General features: G+C 46.4%; 2 protein-coding genes across 2 annotated transcripts; one reads left to right on the top strand and one right to left on the bottom strand.

The window, feature by feature from the left end:
- Positions 1 to 1,483: 1,483 nt before the first annotated feature.
- sars2 (seryl-tRNA synthetase 2, mitochondrial) lies at positions 1,484 to 13,607 on the bottom strand. The gene is made up of 16 exons (XM_056301808.1): positions 13,331 to 13,607; positions 12,948 to 13,043; positions 10,377 to 10,406; positions 10,105 to 10,245; positions 9,930 to 9,984; positions 9,703 to 9,766; positions 6,632 to 6,737; positions 6,486 to 6,533; positions 6,175 to 6,283; positions 5,788 to 5,833; positions 5,611 to 5,698; positions 3,138 to 3,250; positions 2,521 to 2,614; positions 2,090 to 2,182; positions 1,932 to 1,997; positions 1,484 to 1,737 (listed from the first exon to the last, which is right to left on the bottom strand). The coding sequence occupies exons 1-16, from the start codon at positions 13,604 to 13,606 to the stop codon at positions 1,597 to 1,599; spliced, it is 1,566 nt and encodes a 521-aa protein (XP_056157783.1). The 5' UTR covers position 13,607; the 3' UTR covers positions 1,484 to 1,596.
- Positions 13,608 to 13,925: 318 nt separating this feature from the next.
- si:dkey-260j18.2 (uncharacterized protein LOC325231 homolog) lies at positions 13,926 to 20,648 on the top strand. The gene is made up of 5 exons (XM_056301809.1): positions 13,926 to 14,400; positions 16,345 to 16,498; positions 17,138 to 17,216; positions 17,349 to 17,576; positions 17,744 to 20,648. Exons 2-5 carry the CDS (start codon positions 16,345 to 16,347, stop codon positions 19,236 to 19,238), a joined length of 1,956 nt encoding a protein of 651 aa, XP_056157784.1. The 5' UTR covers positions 13,926 to 14,400; the 3' UTR covers positions 19,239 to 20,648.
- The last annotated feature ends 536 nt before the right edge of the window (positions 20,649 to 21,184 follow it).

Here is a 21,184-nt window from a genome sequence, read left to right as displayed (position 1 = left end):
TGGCCGGACTAGATGAAGCAGCAATCATTGGCAACGCTGTCTTCGGGAGGGGGGCGGAGTCGGCTTGTGTTCGTCATGTGAATGCATCTCTGTGTGTGTCGGAAAAACAGTGGTTCGGCCTGGATTCGCCTTGTCACGAAAGTGGGGAGGCGCTTTCCTTCGAGACTGCCGGCCGGAGAGATGCAGTTGGCGAACGCATGCAATACGAGGGTGGGTGTTTGAATTAAAATAGGGATCAATTGGCCACTAAATTGGGAGAAAAAAGGAAAAAAAAAAAACTCCACTGCCATCTCTCCTAAACATCTCCATGACAGGTATGTCATCGGGACCACCTGCCTTTCCACTCTTCATCCTCTTCATAGCTGCCCTCACTTCCTCCTTGCTAATCCGCTGAACTCCCTGATTCACTATCCCTACATCATCCAACCTTCTCTCTCTCTCATTTTCTTCATTCATCAGCCCCTCAAAGTCCTCCTTCCACCTTCTCAGCACACTCTCCTCGCTTGTCAGCACATTTCCATCTCTATCCTTGATCGCCCTAACTTGCTGCACATCCTTCCCAGCTTGGTCCCTCTGTCTAGCCAATCGGTACAAGTCCTTTTCTCCTTCCTTAGTGTCTAACCTGTCTCACAACTCACCATACACCTTTTCCTTTGCCTTTTCCTCCTCTCTCTTTGCTTTACGCTGCGTCTCCTTGTACTCCTGTCTACTTTCTTCATCTCTCTTACTATCCCACTTCTTCTTTGCCAACCTCTTCCTCTGTATAATTTGCTGTACTTCCTCATTCCACCACCAAGTCTCCTTGTCTTCCTTCCTCTGTCCTGATGACACACCAAGTACCTTCCTAGCTGTCTCCCTCACTATTTCTGCAGTGGTTGCCCAGCCATCTGGCAACTCTTCACTACCACCCAGTGCCTGTCTTAACTCCTGCCTGAACTCCACACAACAGTCTTCCTTCTTCAACTTCCACCATTTGATCTTCGGCTGTGTCTTCACTCGCTTCCTCATCTTGGTCTCCAAAGTCATCCTACAGACCACCATCCGATGCTGCCTAGCTACGCTCTCCCCTGTCACCACCTTGCAGTCTCCAATCCCTTTTAGATCACACCTTCTACATAAGATATAGTCCACCTGTGTGTACTTTCCTCCACTCTTGTACATCACCCTGTGTTCCTCCCTCTTCTTGAAATATGTATTCACCTCAGCCATTTCCATCCTTTTCGCAAAATCCACCACCGTCTGTCCTTCCACATTTCTCTCCTTGACACCACACCTTCCCATCACCTCCTCATCACCTCCGTTCCCTTCACCAACATGTCCATTGAAGTCCGCTCCAATCACCACTCTCTCCTCCTTGGGTACCCTCTCCACCACATCATCCAACTCACTCCAGAATTCTTCTTTCTCTCCCATCTCACACCCAACTTGCAGGGCAAGGAAACATCCTGAATTCTTAAGTTTTATTTTTATATTGACAAAGGGAAAAAAATAAAATACTTCCTAAATTGACAGAGTTGTGATATAACTTGCTCCCACTTTGGTGGTTGAGTATGCTTGTTACACAGTACTGGTTTCATGTCTCCACATTTGTGTGTGTCATCTGGTCTTTGGAACAGGCCTGGGTGGGCGGCTAGTCTGATTGGGTCCAATGTATTTCAGCGGAGTGTAGTTTGGCTTCTCAATTACTTCTAGACCCAAGTACGGCTGCAAGGCCTGGGGTACTCGCACTGTTCCTTCCTGAAGGGGAAGAAGGGGGTGGAGGGGAGGAAGAGAGCAATGAGGGGTTAAGGAGAAGAGAGAAAGATGTGAACAGGGGGAGAGAGAATGAACAAGTGAGACAGTGCGAGAAGTGGCCAAAGAGATAAACATCATGTGTATCAGATTGTCACTGGCTTGATGATTCTAAGTGGGCATGTGCACTGGTGTCTTACTTTGGTCTGGTGAGTCTCCAGGATAGCAATAATAGTCCGGGGGATGGCACACGCTGTAGCATTCACCTACAGGAGAAAAGCTGCATCATGTAGAAGGTAAACCACTACAAACAAAACCAGGGAGAATATATAGAAGCACCGACTTTCTCTAGCCTTACTGTGTGCGCATAATGCAGACTGCCGTCCTCTAACTCATACAGAATGTTGAGGCGCCTGCTCTGGTAGTCTGTGCAGTTGGATCCGCTGGAGATCTTGCATTTGGAGAAGGAAAACCATAAGGCAGACACCATCAACAGCAAAGCACAACTGATTTTGTGGAGCTCAGAGTGTTTGGTGTGACCGTCCCCCTCCCCAACAGTTCTATTTACAATCAGGATCATATACACTTAAAAATGTGTCCACTCAAGGGGATATGAGCTGCTTCGGATAAAAGCGTTGACCAAGCCTCACATCAAACTAGAAAATAAACACGTGTAAATAAACAGTGTAATGACTGTACAAATGAACAAGTTAATTCTTTGAAGACTAGTTAGTTCTAAGATCCAGAGCGTCCAGTTAGCCTGCTGAACAGAGCCATCATAGGGCTTACCTCTCCATAGCTATTCCTCCCTGACATCCAAGCTTCAATGTCATACTTCCGGTGGGCTGGAGCACCCAGTTCCTGTGTTGGCATGTCTAAGACTCTGTAAACAAGAAAAAAGGCGCAACCAATTTGCTTCTTTTCTTTCTTTTTTTTAATTCTAATTTTCCTGGGCTGTTCTGGTGGTGTCTGGACACTCCTCCTCATCTTATTCTTCATATATTTTATAAACACAACGTCATTGCATGTTGTGCATCTTGGGAGAGAGATCCTCCTCTGTTGCTCTCCCTGAGCTTTCTTCCTATTTTTCCTCCCTGTTAAAGGTTTTTTAGGGAGTTGTTCCTTATCTGATGCGAGGGTCTAAGGACAGGATGTTGTGTTGCTGTAAAGCCCACTGAGGCTAATGTGTATTTTGTGATATTGGGCTACACAAATAAAACTGACTTGACGACTTTTTTTACAATATGATAAACATTTGATGCGTCAGTGAGTTGGGTCCTTCAGCAACGATATGTCTTCACAAATGTGTGATCTGCGTGACAGTGTGAGAAACGTCTGAGGATTGTCCCAGTGTGAACACCTGACATGAAAGTCCACTGTCAATGTTCATGTGCGGTGGACCTTACCTGTAGTGTAGTTCCAGAGAGGAGAAGATCTCCTTCTGCAGAGAGAGGAACTCCTCCAGGAGCTGATGACTCTCTTCTCCTGTCTCATTCGCTGTTACACCAAACATCTCCACCTGAAAGGGTTCTGTGATGCAAACCTCAACAATTCTCACAATCACTCATCCTCTTAAAAGGCAACATGGCTTTTATTCCTTCTAATTCCGTCAGGTCTCGTGTGCGCTTTGTACAGTACTGTATTTACCGGACTACAAGTCGCATCAGAATACAAGCTGCACTCAGCAAAAAAAAAAAAAAAAAAAAAAATGTGCAAGGAAAAAGAACATGTAAGTTGCTTCAGCGTATGAATTGCATTTACACGGTGGTACCGTACTTTCAACTGAGTCACAAGATAAAACGGTGGCAACAACTGGCATGTTTACACACCAGGGGCATTTTTTCGTGTGATTAATTCGCATGTCAGTATTATTTTTTCGAACTGTTGTTTTTGTCATGAGTACCTTCACACAGAAAATGAATATTACGCAGCCAAAAAGCGACAATTTTTCTCGGGAAGAGCTCGAGTTTTCTGATATTTTGCACCACAAATAAAGGGATCAAGCAAACACGTTGTGCGGAACAGACATCACAGCACGTCACAACTCCTAATGACAACGGCGGATCTGTCTATTGTTTGTGTTTCTCATCACCACAGGTTGTGCGACAAAGGACACAAAAATGATAAAGACAATGAATTCAAGGACAAATGTGTGGAGCTGCATGGCTGAACAACTAGCTGTCCGGATGGTGAGCAGCTGATGGACTTCTGGATATAGTAGGACAATGTGTGGAGCAGCATGGCTGAACGACTAGCTGTCCGGATGGTGAGCAGCTGATGGACTTCTGGATATAGTAGGACAATGTGTGGAGCAGCATGGCTGAACGACTAGCTGTCCGGATGGTGAGCAGCTGATGGACTTCTGGATATAGTAGGACAATGTGTGGAGCTGCATGGCTGAACAACTAGCTGTCCGGATGGTGAGCAGCTGATGGACTTCTGGATATAGTAGGACAATGTGTGGAGCAGCATGGCTGAACGTCTAGCTGTCCGGATGGTGAGCAGCTGATGGACTTCTGGATATAGTAGGACAATGTGTGGAGCAGCATGGCTGAATGACTAGCTGTCCGGATGGTGAGCAGCTGATGGACTTCTGGATATAGTAGGACAATGTGTGGAGCAGCATGGCTGAACAACTAGCCGTCCAGATGGTGAGCAGCTGATGGACTTCTGGATATAGTAGGACAATGTGTGGAGCAGCATGGCTGAACAACTAGCCGTCCAGATGGTGAGCAGCTGATGGACTTCTGGATATAGTAGGCCAATGTGTGGAGCAGCATGGCTGAACAACTAGCCGTCCGGATGGTGAGCAGCTGATGGACTTCTGGATATAGTAGGACAATGTGTGGAGCTGCATGGCTGAACAACTAGCTGTCCGGATGGTGAGCAGCTGATGGACTTCTGGATATAGTAGGACAATGTGTGGAGCAGCATGGTTGAACAACTAGCTGTCCGGATGGTGAGCAGCTGATGGACTTCTGGATATAGTAGGACAATGTGTGGAGCAGCATGGTTGAACAACTAGCTGTCCGGATGGTGAGCAGCTGATGGACTTCTGGATATAGTAGGACAATGTGTGGAGCAGCATGGCTGAACGACTAGCTGTCCGGATGGTGAGCAGCTGATGGACTTCTGGATATAGTAGGACAATGTGTGGAGCAGCATGGCTGAACAACTAGCTGTCCGGATGGTGAGCAGCTGATGGACTTCTGGATATAGTAGCGTTGGAGGCAAGACAACCCTTCCTTACTGACTCAGAACCAGTTGTGGCGCACTGCAATGGAGGAGGTACACTCAGCGGGACCCGGACTGGCAACAGGCAGGGGTCCCCCCACCACCGCGAGGGGAAGATCCCAACACACTGCAATGCTGTACCTAAACCCACCAGGCTGAGTCCCCCACATGTCTCGTGAATTCGTACTGCTGCCAGTATGAATAGTTTTGGTGCGAAATATTCACCGGTGAGTATTTGGCATTTTCGTGTCTTTTATTCATCACATCCCTGGTGTGTGAAGGACTTTAGTTAAAATGCAATGTATTCTGGGCACCCCGTGACTCCCCTGGTAGAACGTGTACCACATATATGGCTGAGTCCTTACTGCAGCAGCCTGGGTTCGAATCCGGCCCGGGCTCTTTGCTGCATGTCATCCCCTCTCTCTCCCCTGCCTTTCCTGTCTCTTTCTACTGTTGCTGGAGAATAAAGGCAGAAAATGCCAAAAAAAAAAATCTTACACAAAAAAAAAAATGCAATGTATTCGTCCAACAAAATGACATTGTATAAGTCGCTTTGGAATACAAGTTGCAGGACCAGCCAGACAAGTAAAAAAACAGCGACTTGTAGTTCGGGAGATATGGTAATTGTTAGACCCCCTTCATTACCTTGTTAAAATGATGGACTCTGTAGAGCCCCCATGTCTCTCTACCCGTGTCGGTCTCTGCTCTGTAGCACGTGCTGCTGCAGACTGTCCTACAGTGGTAAATAACAAGTCATGTCATACAAACGTATTCCCACAAGAGCTTGGGACTTAACTCCAAAATAGAGGAGGTGCTTCTTACCTGACAGGCAGATCCTTCAAGTTCACGGCATGGTCCATAAAGTAACCTTTACAAGAAAAAGATTGGATCTAGCACATGCATACCTAACATCAAGTTTCAGTCTCAGATCTAACCTATGCAAATGATCTGAGTCTGACTTTCTCACTGTGCTCTGGAACATTGCTCTATTTTAAATCTCTACACATCTTTCGACTACTCCAACCATACAGGGTGCTATGGCTTCTGTTATGAAACAGCAACAAGAGTACTGAATATATGGACATTGAAATATATGGATATTCTACTGGCAGCAATGTGTGCTGCACTGTATACAAAGTTCAGCCGCCCTCTGTATTTGAAAGAGGAGAACATGGGTGACAGAGACAGGAGGAAATAATGGAGCTTCACCTGCCACCCCCACTTCCCCAGTTCCAGCTAGGTTGAGGTCAGGGAAGCGGGTTTGGTCCAGTGAGTAGACCTGAGACTGATGAGCGTTGGGCTGCATCCCACATCCCTCCTGAAAGGGACAACAGAGGGACGGGGGACAGAAGATAATTGGGAAAATTTGAAGATTGAAAAGGTGCTTAAGTGTCGGCTCAAATGTCTTGAGGTCTGCATGTTGGAAATACGCCCAGGTGAAAGCAAACAAAGACACAGATAAAAACAACAAAGGGATGACGGTGTTGGGATGGAACCAGGAGCAAGTTTGGATAACTCACAAACACGGCGCCCCTCAGCATGTCCGGTACAATCATTGGAATAAAGCCCTGCAAAGGTTATATGATGAAGAGGATGAACATTACTATAAGTAGTGTAAGGTGATACCATACAATCGTATACCTCATACTGGCAGACACAAGCTTACCCGCCGCTGCAACATGTCCAGGGCAAAGTTCTGTAAAGCAGTCTGTAGTCTGGCTCCAGCACCCCTCAGATAGTATGACCTGTGACCTGAAACATGAGCTAGATGCCTGGGAGAGAAGACAAAGGGAAAAAACAAGACAACATGGCTTTTTTATGCTGGCATGGATCGACATTCAGCTTCCTTAGAAGGACATGTGCTGTTTCGTCACAACACAGTCCAGGGAAATGCAAGCAGAGGACAGACACATGGCCAGGGAGCTACCTTACATGTGACATCTGTCTGCTTTCAGCCCCCATCTATTTTTTTTTTATTTTCCCCCTTTTTCTGCCCAATTGTATCCGGCCAATTACCCTACTCTTGTCCCGGTCTCTGCTCCACCCCCTCTGCTGATCTGGGGAGGGCTGCAGGCTACCACATACCTCCTCCCATGCATGTGGAGTCACCAGCCGCTTCTTTACACCTGGCAGTAAGGAGTTTCACCGGGGGGACGTAGTGCGTGGGAGGATCACGCTATTCCCCCAGTTCCCCCTTCCCCCTGAACAGGCGCCCCAACCGACCAGAGGAGGCGCTAGTGCAGCGACCAGGACACATACCCACATCCGGCTTCCCACCTGCAGACACGGCCAATTGTGTCTGTAGGGACGCCTGACCAAACTGGAGGTAACATGGGGATCGAACCGGCGATCCGTGTTGGTAGGCAACGGAATAGACTGCCACGCCACCCGGACACCCCATCTATTTTTTATTTTTTTTTATTCTTACTTTCATAATGTTAACTTTTCATTCTTATCAAACTTGGCCATTATATCTACAGAGAAGTAGGAGCTGAACAGACAACAATCAAACAATGTGACATACGACACAAAGAACACAGGAAAACGAAATGGGCACCAAAACCACAAATCATTCCCCATACAGATTAATATTAGGCACCGGGCCTCTTACCCACAAGACATATTACGACGCGACCGGCATGTAGACCACTGTGTGCTAACTCCGCTAGTTAAATCAGCGGTTTAAACGCCACAGTATGAACTAACCCCACTCTCTCTACCTGACCTATCTTCATGTGAACTGCTGGCTGTTCTATGGACCTACACCCATCATTACTGCTGCTCTGGGGGCATTCGGGTAGTGTAGCAGTCTATTCCGTTGCCTACCAACACGGGGATCGCCAGTTCGAGTCCCCATGTTACATCTGGCTTGGTCGGGCGTCCCTACAGACACAATTGGCCGTGTCTGCGGGTGGGAAGCTGGATGTGGGTATGTGTCCTGGTCGCTGCACTAGCGCCTCCTCTGGTCAGTCAGGGCATCTGTTCAGGGGAGAGGGGGAACTGGGGGGGGGGGGGGTAGTGTGATCCTCCCACATGCTACGTCCCCCTGGTGAAACTCCTCACTGTCAGGTGAAAAGAAGCGGCTGGTGACTACACATGTATGGGAGGAGGCATGTGGTAGTCTGCAGCCCTCCCCGGATCAGCAGAGGGGGTGGAGCAGAGACCGGGACAGCTCAGAAGAGCGGGGTAATTGGCTGGATACAACTGGGGAGAAAGGGGTGGGTGAAAAAATTATTGCTGCTATGTACAGACCACCTAAGGCATCAAATATTTACCAGCCCACCCTTAGTGCAGCGTGTCCGAGAACCATCCTAACAGGCCATTTAAAGGTTCCACTCTGATAACATTGACAAGATGGTCACTACAGAGCTTAAAGCAATGTTAGACTGCTTTGATCCAAGGCAATATGTCAGCTGTACAACCCACACCAAGGGCCACATCCTTGACCTGGTTTGCTGTTCCGGTACCACATCATGTAACATCACCTCTGCTGAACGACCCTGTCCATAAAGCTGTGGTCACACAGGGGCACTGTCTGTCCGGTCGTTGTTTGGGGACTGTTTCAATATTTATTTTCAGTTCTGTTTTTTTTTTTTTTTTTTTAAATGTCACATTTTATAGGCCTTGTTACATTTGTTAGATTAGCAATGTGTGTTTTCCGTTTTGTTTTTCAGGTAATAGTTTCACTTTTTCAAATTTGCTATTTAAGTTGGACCATGTCTCTCTGAAGTTTAAATTGTTTAAACATAGTATTATAGTTGTTCATTTTTGGTGTCAATTGTTTCCCAACAGACATACTGACATTCAATGCATTAACATCTCAACTATGGTATTTATCTTGGCAGAATATAGAGTTTAAAAACCGAGCTACTGCTCAGTAAATCGAGGGTGCATGGCTTCATATGATACTGCAACATTGGACACGGTAATCCAGATGTTCTCAGCAGTTTAATGACCTCAAACCACACCCCTGCTCCCACCTCCTCACTCCCTAGTACTGCAATACTAATTTATCTCCCGCACTTGACATTTTAGCCCCCATAAAAAACTCGGGTTGTCTCATTTGCCCATACTGCGCCCTGGTACACACCTGAGTTATGTCAACTCAAGGCTATAGGTCGGCGCCTTGAGAGGCTTTGCTCCAAGACTGGACTTGCTGTTCAGAAACAAATGTATTTGGATCATATACTCCATTACAAAAATGCTCATTCAACAGCTAAAACATCCTATTATGCAAATCTCATCAGTACAGTTGAAGAGAATACTGGACCGCTCCTCTCCACAGGTAAAAGGTCACTAAACCCACCTGGAAGCAACATGAACCTTTCTAAGCAACAATGCACTCAAGTTTTTCAACTCCAATATTAGCATCATTCATGGGCAGCTGCCTCTGCTCACATCATGCAGACTGACCTACCATCAGCCAGCGCCATGAAACTGCCCCCATCTGCTTACCGGACCCCGTTACAGGATTCAAAACTGCTCTTAAAACCCCCCCTTTTTAAACTAGCATACTCACTGTAGCAGCGTTTTTAACTCCTGCTGATGCATGCTCTGTTGCTTATGTTGTGTTTTATTGTTGGCTGCACTCATGTTTTTACTGCTTTGTTTTAGTGTATTTGATGTAAGGTGACCTTGAGTGTCATGACAGGCGCCTTTAAATAAAATGTTTAATATTATCATAAAAATCAGAAAGTGAAGGAGTGTGTTGCGTCACAAAAGCAAAGCCAACCTCACCTCTGTCTGATAAGGCCCAGATGCTCCCCTAGTTTCAAATGGCCTCTGGGTTCGAAGTCAAACACTGCAGGGCAAAGCGGAAAAGATCTGTTTACCACTAAGAGAGACATAACAATAAAACTACTCTTTTGTTCTAAGGATGTCATATAGCATATTCCAACTGAGTCAAATATCATTCCTTGAAGACAATGTCTGTCTAAACACACTCAATTTAACACAATAAAGACCTGGCTTTTGTCCAACAACTTCAACCACTTTTGCTTGGCTCTCATCTCCAACTGGCTGAAAAACAAAAAACATGTAATATTGGTCTAGTTTCACTCACTGCACATTTGTTACTGACATAGCTCATAGTGTTCTTTCTAAACAGTTGTGGCAGAGGGTGTGTGTGTGTGTGTTTACCACATCAGGGTGTGTGGTATTGGGCAGTCTGAGTGCTCGTTCGTAGTGCGTCTGTTCCAGTTCCTTCTCCTTAAGGTAGAGCTGACTCAGCCTTGTGCGGATCTCTCGACCTTCCTGGCGAGCCTCATTGTATTCTGGAAGCTTTGTGACAAACAGGGAGTCAGGTACTTACTGCTCACAAAAGTCATGCAAGTGAGGGGGAACATCATTACTGATCATGTCAACAACACAGCAAGGAAGAGTCATTTCTGATGAGACAAAATCTAACTTACATTTGCGAGGCTCTTCTTGTCATTTTTGTTCTGTGAAAATGACAAGAGGTCAAGCTTTTGAATACAGTTTTATACTATTTCTGCTTGTTTCCACCAGGGACTAAACAAGATTTATATAAACATTTAAATCAAATCTCACAGATGTGAGACGAGTCTAGTTTACTGCCATTGGTGGGGCCCTTCATGGTGAAATGTATATCGGTGTAGATATATAAATGCAAACCAAATGTAGGGTTTTATAAAGACTTATAACAGGCTGGAGAGTTTGAGCTATCTTGTATTACAGCTAGGTTTTTTTAATCAATAATCTGAAACAGAATCAGATTCCATAGCCAAGCATAAGATGTTTAGCCCTTTCAATATTATCACTTATGTACATGGTGCCAACAAGGACAGGTATTACAGTCATACAGACCACAAGGACAGGTATTACAGTCATACAGGCCACAGGGACAGGTATTACAGTCATACAGACCACAGGGACAGGTATTACAGTCATACAGACCACAAGGACAGGTATTACAGTCATACAGACCACAGGGACAGGTATTACAGTCATACAGACCACAAGGACAGGTATTACAGTCATACAGACCACAGGGACAGGTATTACAGTCATACAGACCACAAGGACAGGTATTACAGTCATACAGACCACAAGGACAGGTATTACAGTCATACAGACCACAGGGACAGGTATTACAGTCATACAGACCACAGGGACAGGTATTACAGTCATACAGACCACAGGGACAGGTATTACAGTCATACAGACCACGAGGACAGGTATTACAGTCATACAGACCACGAGGGCAGGTATTACAGTCATATAGACCAAGAGGGCAGGTATTACAGTCATACAGACCACAAGGGCAGGTATTACAGTCATACAGACCATGAGGACAGGTATTACAGTCATACAGACCACGAGGGCAGGTATTACAGTCATACAGACCACAAGGACAGGTATTACAGTCATACAGACCACAAGGGCAGGTATTACAGTCATACAGACCACGAGGACAGGCATTACAGTCATACAGACCACGAGGGCAGGTATTATAGTCATACAGACCACAAGGACAGGTATTACAGTCATACAGACCACGAGGGCAGGTATTATAGTCATACAGACCACGAGGACAGGTATTACAGTCATACAGACCACAAGGACAGGTATTACAGTCATACAGACCACAAGGACAGGTATTACAGTCATACAGACCACAAGGACAGGTATTACAGTCATACAGACCACAAGGACAGGTATTACAGTCATACAGGCCACAGGGACAGGTATTACAGTCATACAGACCACAGGGACAGGTATTACAGTCATACAGACCACAAGGACAGGTATTACAGTCATACAGACCACAGGGACAGGTATTACAGTCATACAGACCACAAGGACAGGTATTACAGTCATACAGACCACGAGGGCAGGTATTACAGTCATATAGACCACAAGGGCAGGTATTACAGTCATACAGACCACGAGGACAGGTATTACAGTCATACAGACCACAGGGACAGGTATTACAGTCATACAGACCACAGGGACAGGTATTACAGTCATACAGACCACAGGGACAGGTATTACAGTCATACAGACCACGAGGACAGGTATTACAGTCATACAGACCACGAGGGCAGGTATTACAGTCATATAGACCAAGAGGGCAGGTATTACAGTCATACAGACCACAAGGGCAGGTATTACAGTCATACAGACCATGAGGACAGGTATTACAGTCATACAGACCACGAGGGCAGGTATTACAGTCATACAGACCACAAGGACAGGTATTACAGTCATACAGACCACAAGGGCAGGTATTACAGTCATACAGACCACGAGGACAGGCATTACAGTCATACAGACCACGAGGGCAGGTATTATAGTCATACAGACCACAAGGACAGGTATTACAGTCATACAGACCACGAGGGCAGGTATTATAGTCATACAGACCACGAGGACAGGTATTACAGTCATACAGACCACAAGGACAGGTATTACAGTCATACAGACCACAAGGACAGGTATTACAGTCATACAGACCACAAGGACAGGCATTACAGTCATACAGACCACGAGGGCAGGTATTACAGTCATACAGACCACAAGGACAGGTATTACAGTCATACAGACCACGAGGGCAGGTATTACAGTCATACAGACCACGAGGGCAGGTATTACAGTCATACAGACCACAAGGACAGGTATTACAGTCATACAGACCACAAGGACAGGTATTACAGTCATACAGACCACGAGGGCAGGTATTACAGTCATACAGACCACGGGGGCAGGTATTACAGTCATAGACCACGAGGGCAGGTATTACAGTCATACAGACCACTGGGGCAGGTATTACAGTCATAGACCACAAGGACAGGTATTACAGTCATACAGACCACAAGGACAGGTATTACAGTCATACAGACCACAAGGACAGGTATTACAGTCATACAGACCACAAGGACAGGTATTACAGTCATACAGACCACAAGGACAGGTATTACAGTCATACAGACCACAAGGACAGGTATTACAGTCATACAGACCACTAGTGCTCTGACTGCGCTGCTGATTTGTGTCTTTTGTTCTTCTAATTCAAAAATATCCCCTCTTATTGCTTGGAGCTGCTGCCACACACAAACCTGCAAAGGGCATATAGGTAAAGAGACAAGACAGATTCACGCACGCACGCACGCGCACACGCACACGCACACGAGATCAGGAAAAACATCAGGATTGTGAAACAAGGCATGCAAGTTATAAAAAAGTGCGTTTTACTGGCTACCAGGCAAACTGCCCCCTGCTGACCATATCATGCCGTTACTCAGCTCTGCAACATCGTTTTAAAAACAGTGCAACGCCGCCATAGGGGCCAAGTGGTGTGGCAGTGTGGCTGCTATGCGGCCATTGCGGCAGCTCAGACTCGTACAATTTGTCGGACATCGTCCGCTCGCAGATCTCCTTTCCTGCTCTCCACGTTGCCAATGACTTTGTCCACCTCGTCACACAGCAGCCGCATGTCCAGGTCCGGCTTGTCGCTGTAGCCTTCGCGGACGTGCTCGTACAGACTGCTCCGGACGCCATGAGCGAAACGACGCGGAACGAACGGAGCTGTCGGCGGTCTTGCGCACCGGCTTACCACCGGCTTCAGGGCGCGTAGAGCCGAGTGGCCCAGCGCGGCCGCTGCGCCAACGCGGGTCGCCATGTCTGGCTACTTCCGTTTAATGCGGACATCTGCGCAAGCGCAGGCAGGAGCGAAATACAGTTGACCAATCGAGTACAACCATCAATGAAACGACGATATAAAAAATGATTTAAAGGCTGGAGATTTAAATATATGAAACTTTTCGCAAAACTACGACCAAATATATCCGTTTTTATGTTTTAGATAAAAAACTCAAGTTGTGTTTTCCTGCGGCGGAGCACGAGTGAGCTCAAAACAAAACGTCACGGGTTAAAGGTCAACCAATGAGCTTAAGAGGAGCTTTCTGTTGCGGTAATGCGGTTTTCAGAGATGACAAGTGCGGCTGTCGGAACCACAGTCCCGTCTCTCAGTTTTAGGGTCCGCTTAAGCTGTTGTCTTGTACCCATAGCCTCCATAGGCGCGTTGGAGTTATGCGACTGCTGAGTAATATGCACGACAAGGAGAAGAGAGACAACTTGCAGATGCACTTGCACAAGACCCGAGTCTGGTCTTGCAAGCTAGGTTAGCTTGTCGGTGACTTGTGGTCTATCCCGTGTGTGCTTTGATGGGAGCCGAGTAGCGTGACGAGCCTCCACCGAAGGCCGTGTTCTCTCACACACAAGGCCGGGCGAGGCGTGTTTTGGGCCTCGGAGGACGAAAGACACAGATGGGTGTAGGGAAAAGACACCGGAATCTCGTTTTCCGGACGTAGATAAACAGACTGATGCTGTAACTCAGTTGTTTAAGTTCTCTCATCAGTTCCTGTTGAAGTTACCACTCCAGCTTTCACAGTGGAAACCAGAAGAAGGGCAAAGGTAATGGAAGCTAAATGTCCTGACCACTGGCCATGTCGTTCAGCTGGGGCTGTAATGAGTGTTTACTTTCTGGCTCCTGGTCACAAGGGCCTTATGAGTGTAGTATCGGATGCATATGAAAGTAAGGACATGCAGGGCTGTAATCAGTCCACGGAAAGGTGTGTACCTTTTCTTTAAAAATAGACCTTCTCATTAGGAGCACATGATGCCCCGATGAATCTGGTCTTTGACCTAAATGGCTGTGAATACACTACTGTGTAGTAGGGCAGGGCAATATTGAAAAAATATCACCATATTTTCGACTGACTACCTCTAGCAGTAATGTGACAGTATTTGGGGGATGATGCTTTCACAAGATGTTCAATACACGAGCATTTTCAAAAATGATCACTGACAAACCAGGGCGAGGCATTCATTGTTCATCAGCTAAACCCCCCTAAAGTTCAGAGAATTGCATTACTCTACTTTAATGTAGCCAATAAGACCAGAAAATGACACTATTCGGGTTATATAACAATATTACTATAACCACAATCCCAGAGTGCAACTAGTCTCTTTTGACAATATTGCTATTATATGGAAATATTGCTCAGCTCTACTTTATATTATACTAACACTTGTAAGCTGGTGGAAGAACTGCTAAATGATGCATATTTCAGGCTTACAAATGTCATTGAGTTTATTTTGTTTCTAAGGCTGTGTTTATCCTGTTAATCCTCGTTCAGTGTTGTATTGTGTAAACTGTGTAAACACAACATCTATTGCACGTTGTCCGTCTCGGGAGAGAGATCCTCCTCTGTTGCTCTCCCGGAGCTTTCTTCCTATTTTTTCTCCCTGTTAAAGGGGTGTTTTATTTAGGGAGTTGTTCCTTATGCAATGAGAGGGTCTAAGGACAGGATGTTGTGTTGCTGTTAAGCCCACTGAGGCACATTTTTAATCTGTGATATTGAGCTGTACAAATAACACTGACTTGACTTGACTTGACTTGACTTGATGACTGCTGGGATAGGCTCCAGCATCCCCATGACCTTGAGTAGGATAAGCGGTTTGGATAATAGATGGATGGATGGCTATGTTTGGGCTGCCTGGCACAAGTGAACCAATTCAATTTTTTTTTTTTTGCTCACATGTGAGACAGATTGGATATGTGTTTTGATCATGTAACCAGTAAAAAAGCACTTGGGAGTCAGATGTTCTCCGATCTGATTTGACCACATTTTAGAAATAAATCAGAGAGGAAACCGATATCTGCCAGTGTGACTGTCATGTAACCACACAAATCACATTTTTCAGGTCATTGCAGATAGCACATTCAAAATGCAGAAATAGTGTGTGTCACATTTTAAATGACGTGTACACATGCAGTTGTTTACTTCCGCATCGGTGACCGAACTCTTGTGTAAGGCTACACATGCAGGTTGTTTCAAGTGCAAACCAGAGTTATGATGTAAGCACAGGATTCAGATACGAGCCACTTTTAAAAGTAGATGTAAACAGGTGGTCAGAAAAATTGAATATAGTAAAAGAATGTCAGAACTGAGTATCAAGACCTGCTGTATGTAGCATGAACCACATACAGCAGGTCTTGCAGCATAAGGTAACTGCCGCTTGGTTTCATTCAACACACTTTAGTTGGACTTTTTTGGACCATTGATTTTTTTTAAATTTTTCTTTTGGAGGGGGAGCAGGCTACACGATCCATCCGACCCCAACTTCACTACATCCATGACATAACCAAAATGTACTTGTGCTGTAGATTAGTAGTCAATTAGCATAAGCACTTGGCTTGGGAAAGCCTACTGTCCCTTTATCTAAAGCCCAGTACAGATAATAATCTGCCACACACTTATTGAACTAATGACATGATAAATCTTCTCTACTCACGTGTGTGCTTGTACATACATGTATATGTTTCTAAATAATTTCTGCATGTGTGTATCTCAGATGAACACAGTGCGAGGGGGCACAGTCACCTGGCGTCCCCAGCCATGGCAGGATGGGGATGGTGGAGGAGGCGAGCCATTGTCAGACAGCGACTCAGAAGAGGAGGACTTCCCTGATGACAGCACCACCCCACTGGGAGACTATATCACACAAGGTATGTCAGAACCAGATAAGGTTGAAGTGAGACAGACGGTTGACATGGAGGTGTTGCCAATAGATAAGGTGTTATCTATAGATAAGGTTCTATCTGGAGGACTGCACGGTGGCCCAGTGGTTAGCACTGTTGCCTCACAGCAAGAAGGTCCTGGGTTCAAACCCCAGGCCGTCCCAGGTACTTTCTGTGTGGAGTTTGCAGGTTCTCCCTGTGTCTGCATGGGTTTCCTCCCACCATCAAAAAGACATGCATGTTAGGGTTAATACTCCTGTCTGTGCCCCTGAGCAAGGCAATGGAAAGAATTACTGGAGTTGGTCCCCGGACGCTGCAGCTGCCCACTGCTCCTGTACAATAGGATGGGTTAAATGTAGAAAACAAATTCATTGTAAGAATACAAATGGTTGTTAGAATACAATGACAAAATAAAATGGCTTTCTTCTTCTTTCTTATAAACATTCTGTGTGCTAGTTCGTCTCAATGTAAGGACTGTATCGTTCTAATCTTCTGCCTCACTTGTCCTCTTTTTTCACTTTGTCTTTGCACCTCTCATTCTAACCTCCTTTTCATCTACCTTTTTTGTCCTTGTCCCCTCTTCTCATCCCTATCCCTGTTTGCCTTGTCTCCTTCCCTGTTTCACAGGGCTGAAGCAGCTCTTGGATGCACAGCAGTTGTGTGATGTGACTCTGCTTGTAGAGGGCAAAAAGTTCATGTGTCACAGGTAAGCCTGCCATCTCCTCTGCCAAGGAGGATTGGAAGATCCCCACCGATTACAGTATTTTTTTCTTTTGGTCGGCCACTTTGTTATTTAAATCTAATTTCCCTCCACCTGCTTTTCTCTCAACAACCCCAGAGTCCTCTTGGCGGCAGTAAGCCCTTATTTCCGGGCCATGTTCACCAGCCCTCTGGTTGAGTCCCGTCTCACTGAGATCAGACTGGAGGAAGTGACGCCATCTGTTATGGAGACTGTCATCCAATTTGTCTACACTGGTGAGGCAGGTCTCTCTCTGGACACAGCTGAGGACTTGTTTGTGGCGGCCAATCGGCTTCAAGTCATGCCCCTGCAAGACCTGTGCTCCAGGTAGTTGTTGATATAGCTTTATTAAAATTGTGACTGAATATCATGTCTTTTTATTTCTTTATTTTGACTTTGCTGTTTAGTTGATGCACCATTGTTATCTTTCTTCTCTCTGGTTCTCTCTTTTTCTGTTTTTTCCTCTTTCCCCTCATCCTCTCTAATCTCTCCAGATTTCTGTTTGAGCACCTATCAATGGACAACTGTCTGGGGATGTACTCACTGGCTCGTTCTCATCATGACCAGCTGCTGCTGCGTGCCTCTCTGAGGTTGGTTGCCCAGCACTTCCCCCGAGTGGCCCGGCAGAAAGACTTCCTCTTGCTGGACCATGGCACTCTAGGCAGCCTCCTTGGCTCTGACCGTCTTGGAGTAGAGTCTGAAGCAGAGGTCTATGATGCAGCACGCCGCTGGGCTGAGCACCAGCCCCTAGATCGCTACACCTACATGCCAGCACTACTTCACCATCTGCGGCCTGGACTGCTATCCCAGGGGGAGAGCCGAAGACTGAGCCAGGAGCTGGGGCCTGCTGCAGCAGGCGAGGGCCTTGGGGGTCCTCTCAGACCACGAGAGGGTATGTTTGAGAAAAAGATCGTCTGTGTGGATCTGACATCTCGAGAGGATGACAAGTTAGCAGAGAGCAACTACACTGTTGACTGCTTTGACCCTCGGACTGGGAAGTGGGAGAAGTTGGCGGCGTTGGGTTCACTGGTGAGTCCGGGGTGCACGGCTGTAGGTGATCGCTTGTTTGTTGCCGGCGGAATCCTCCGGACAGGCTCTGTGTCTGCAGCAGTCTACGAATATGATACTGTGTTGGACCGCTGGACAGAACGGCCCCCCATGGTCCAATCCAGGGCTATGCTAGGGCTGCTGGGCTTTGGGGAGTCACTCTATGCCCTGGGAGGCAGTAACCGCTCTGCCCTCCTGGACTCCTCTGAGACCCTAAACCTGGTCTCACTCCAGTGGGGTCCTGGGCCCAGATTACCCCTCCCACTGCGCGCCTTTGCCTCTGCAGCCCTACGTGGACGACTCTACCTAATGGGTGGAACTACACTAGAACAGAACCGGGCTGTGGTCCATTCCGGAGTGCTTATTTACCACACCATGACAGACTGCTGGACACGTGTCCCGCTGGACTCTGGTGCCACCTGTCTGGCTGGAGGGGTCGCTGTGAGAGGTGGGGTATGTGCCATCGGAGGGTACATGAGAGACGCCACCAAGTTCTTGGATGGCAACTATACCAACCTGGAGATGCTGGACGCTACAGGCCGTGTGCTGTTTTTCAGAGAGGGGAGGGGGTCTGGGGTGGAGAGGGAGGTGACGGGGGCAGGAGCAACATTCACAGGGGAGCGGGGGGGTACAGGTGGTGGGAGTGATCGGGCCCCTAGCCCTGTGGTGTTCCCTGGCCTACCGCGGCGTATTGCAGCTGGGGGTGTGGCTCGATGGAAGCGGAGGATTTATGTGCTAGGTGGTGAAAATGGGTCACGGTTCTATGACAGTGTGTACTGTTGGAAACCTGGCTGGCGGAGCTGGGTCCAGAGACGGGAGAAACTCCCTGGTGATACCGGAGGGGTGAGCCAATTTGGGTGCACCACTCTGAAATTTCCCAAGAAACACATCCTGTCCAGATTGAGGCTAGCCAAAGAGGACTACAAAAAGGCCAATGACTAGCTTGATGTGGACCAATATGGCTGGAGTGAAAGATAGCCAACTATGTGATGGAGAGTAGAGTTTCAGGCTGCATTGATCACCCAAGAAACTGCCCCACTTTCCTTGTAAATCTTAAGTAAACGAACCTACGAAAGGTTGATTGTTACAATTAAGTTTTAAGTTACAAGGGAAAAATGAGACCACCTTGCCACAGCCCTGGTAAAGGGGCCCGAGTTTAAACCCAATGAAGCAGACAGATTTCATTAAAGGAATTAATACAAACAGACAAAAATACCAGGACTTATTGGGGGCAGAAATCAGACCACAAATACCATAAAATAACTTTTTTAAATACATATTTGTCAGAGCAAGGAACACTCGTGTCTGCAAGTAATTTTTAGAAGCAGAAAGGCCTTGAATGTATTCATAACAAACTTCCTTTTTTAATGACTTTTGCATTTGTAATATTTTCCATATTGTACTGCCCCAAATTTTTAAAGTCCGTTTTTAAATAGTTGCTTGAAATTCATAAGCAGCAGTGTCAAAATTGGGTTTTTCTTTCACTTGCCCACGGTGTTTCAAGAACGGGCGTCATTCATCAATCGTTTGTAGGTACAAATGTGTTCTTCCACACCCATGTGCTATTTTAGCCCTGACTTTTGTCTGAGAGGCCAGTGTAGCACCTGGGTAAAGCCTGAATTTAGTCTCCAGTTGGCTCACACTGATGTCTTTGCAAGAGGTAGACAATAGCTGTTAGGGGGGAGGAATTACAAATAACCATCAGGCTTTGCTGCTGCCTGTCAGACAATCTGGAGAGTTAAAAGGGCACATGGGTGTAAGAACAATCTGTACGTACGAGCGACTGATGAATGAGGCCCATTGAGTCTGCCTGTCGGGCACTGAGGGAATTATTTATTAAAAATCTTTTTTTTCTTTTAATTGGTTGTGTTTTCTGTAGTTAATTCTGACCTGACTCTACTCCTCAGAGGTCCCCCCTCATAATGGTAATGTGGTTTTGACTGCACCAGCAGAACGAGGCACAGTGTGTAGGAACAGATGGAAGAACGATTCCAACGTTCACAGTTTGGTAAAACGGTAACTACACTTTGACTTTGTGAGATACAAGAAACTGGGTGTCCGAAGCTATGAGGACATTCTGTGGTAAACCACTCGCGTGGTTGAGAGTTTCCATGTTCTCTCATCCTGCCTCCTTTCTCCAATGTTGTTCTCATTTCTGTACTTTGAACAAGTTCACATATTTCCAAGGGGAGTTTCGTTATCTGATCACCGCTCCCTTGTGCACACACAAAACAGTTGTCGAACTCTGCCTGAGAATGGCAAAAATTCTGGTTTTCATTCTTTTTCCATTTTTACCTTTGTCAGTACTTAGACTTCTGTTTATTAAAGGGCGCTAGACTGAGTCTAAGCAAATCGAACCAAATTCATCTGGTCTATCTATGAGTGTGCACTCGTTAGAGAGGCTCCGTCGTACTGTCATTAATAATCCAGAGCAATGGCAGTAATGCAAATTAATCAACAATAGAGAGCAAAGGACCAGGATTGGGTACCACATTGCAGTGAAATATGAAGGCTAACCCTTCACTCACACCTAAAGTGCTGTGAGCTCCAGCAGTCGTTCTGGAAGCTAGCGGCTCACTGCCAGCCCTGCAGCAGGCATTTGGGGGCGGGGGGCAGTTTTGGGCAGGTTTGCCTGGTGGCCCGGGGAGGGGCGGCAGTTTTGCCCAGTGGCCCCTACTAATTTGCATAAAGTTGCTCAACTTCATCTCATCACTGTGGGCGCTGGCACCTCTGCTCACTGCAGCTCTCATTGATAATGAATGACTGCCACCTGGTGGCGGGCAATATGGACAATGTTGCTAGCACAATAACCACAGCGGCTTTTACACAGTATCAATATCTGCTTCCTTATGCAAAAACGGCATATTTAAGAATCCAACGGGGGTTTA

This window comes from Lampris incognitus, unplaced genomic scaffold (assembly GCF_029633865.1).
Source record: "Lampris incognitus isolate fLamInc1 unplaced genomic scaffold, fLamInc1.hap2 scaffold_155, whole genome shotgun sequence".
NCBI lineage: Eukaryota > Metazoa > Chordata > Actinopteri > Lampriformes > Lampridae > Lampris > Lampris incognitus.
Note: the sequence above shows the minus strand (reverse complement) of the source record. Positions and strands in the feature narration are given on the sequence as shown.

Coding starts and splice junctions, on each gene's coding strand:
- si:dkey-260j18.2 (XM_056301809.1), top strand. CDS start 16,345: ATGAACACAGTGCGAGGGGGCACAGTCACCTGGCGTCCCCAGCCATGG. Junction 16,499..17,137: donor GGGAGACTATATCACACAAG/GTATGTCAGAAC, acceptor CCTGTTTCACAG/GGCTGAAGCAGCTCTTGGAT. Junction 17,577..17,743: donor CTGCAAGACCTGTGCTCCAG/GTAGTTGTTGAT, acceptor TAATCTCTCCAG/ATTTCTGTTTGAGCACCTAT.
- sars2 (XM_056301808.1), bottom strand. CDS start 13,606: ATGGCGACCCGCGTTGGCGCAGCGGCCGCGCTGGGCCACTCGGCTCTA. Junction 5,699..5,787: donor TTGAAGGATCTGCCTGTCAG/GTAAGAAGCACC, acceptor TTACCACTGTAG/GACAGTCTGCAGCAGCACGT. Junction 3,251..5,610: donor GAGTCCATCATTTTAACAAG/GTAATGAAGGGG, acceptor GAACCCTTTCAG/GTGGAGATGTTTGGTGTAAC.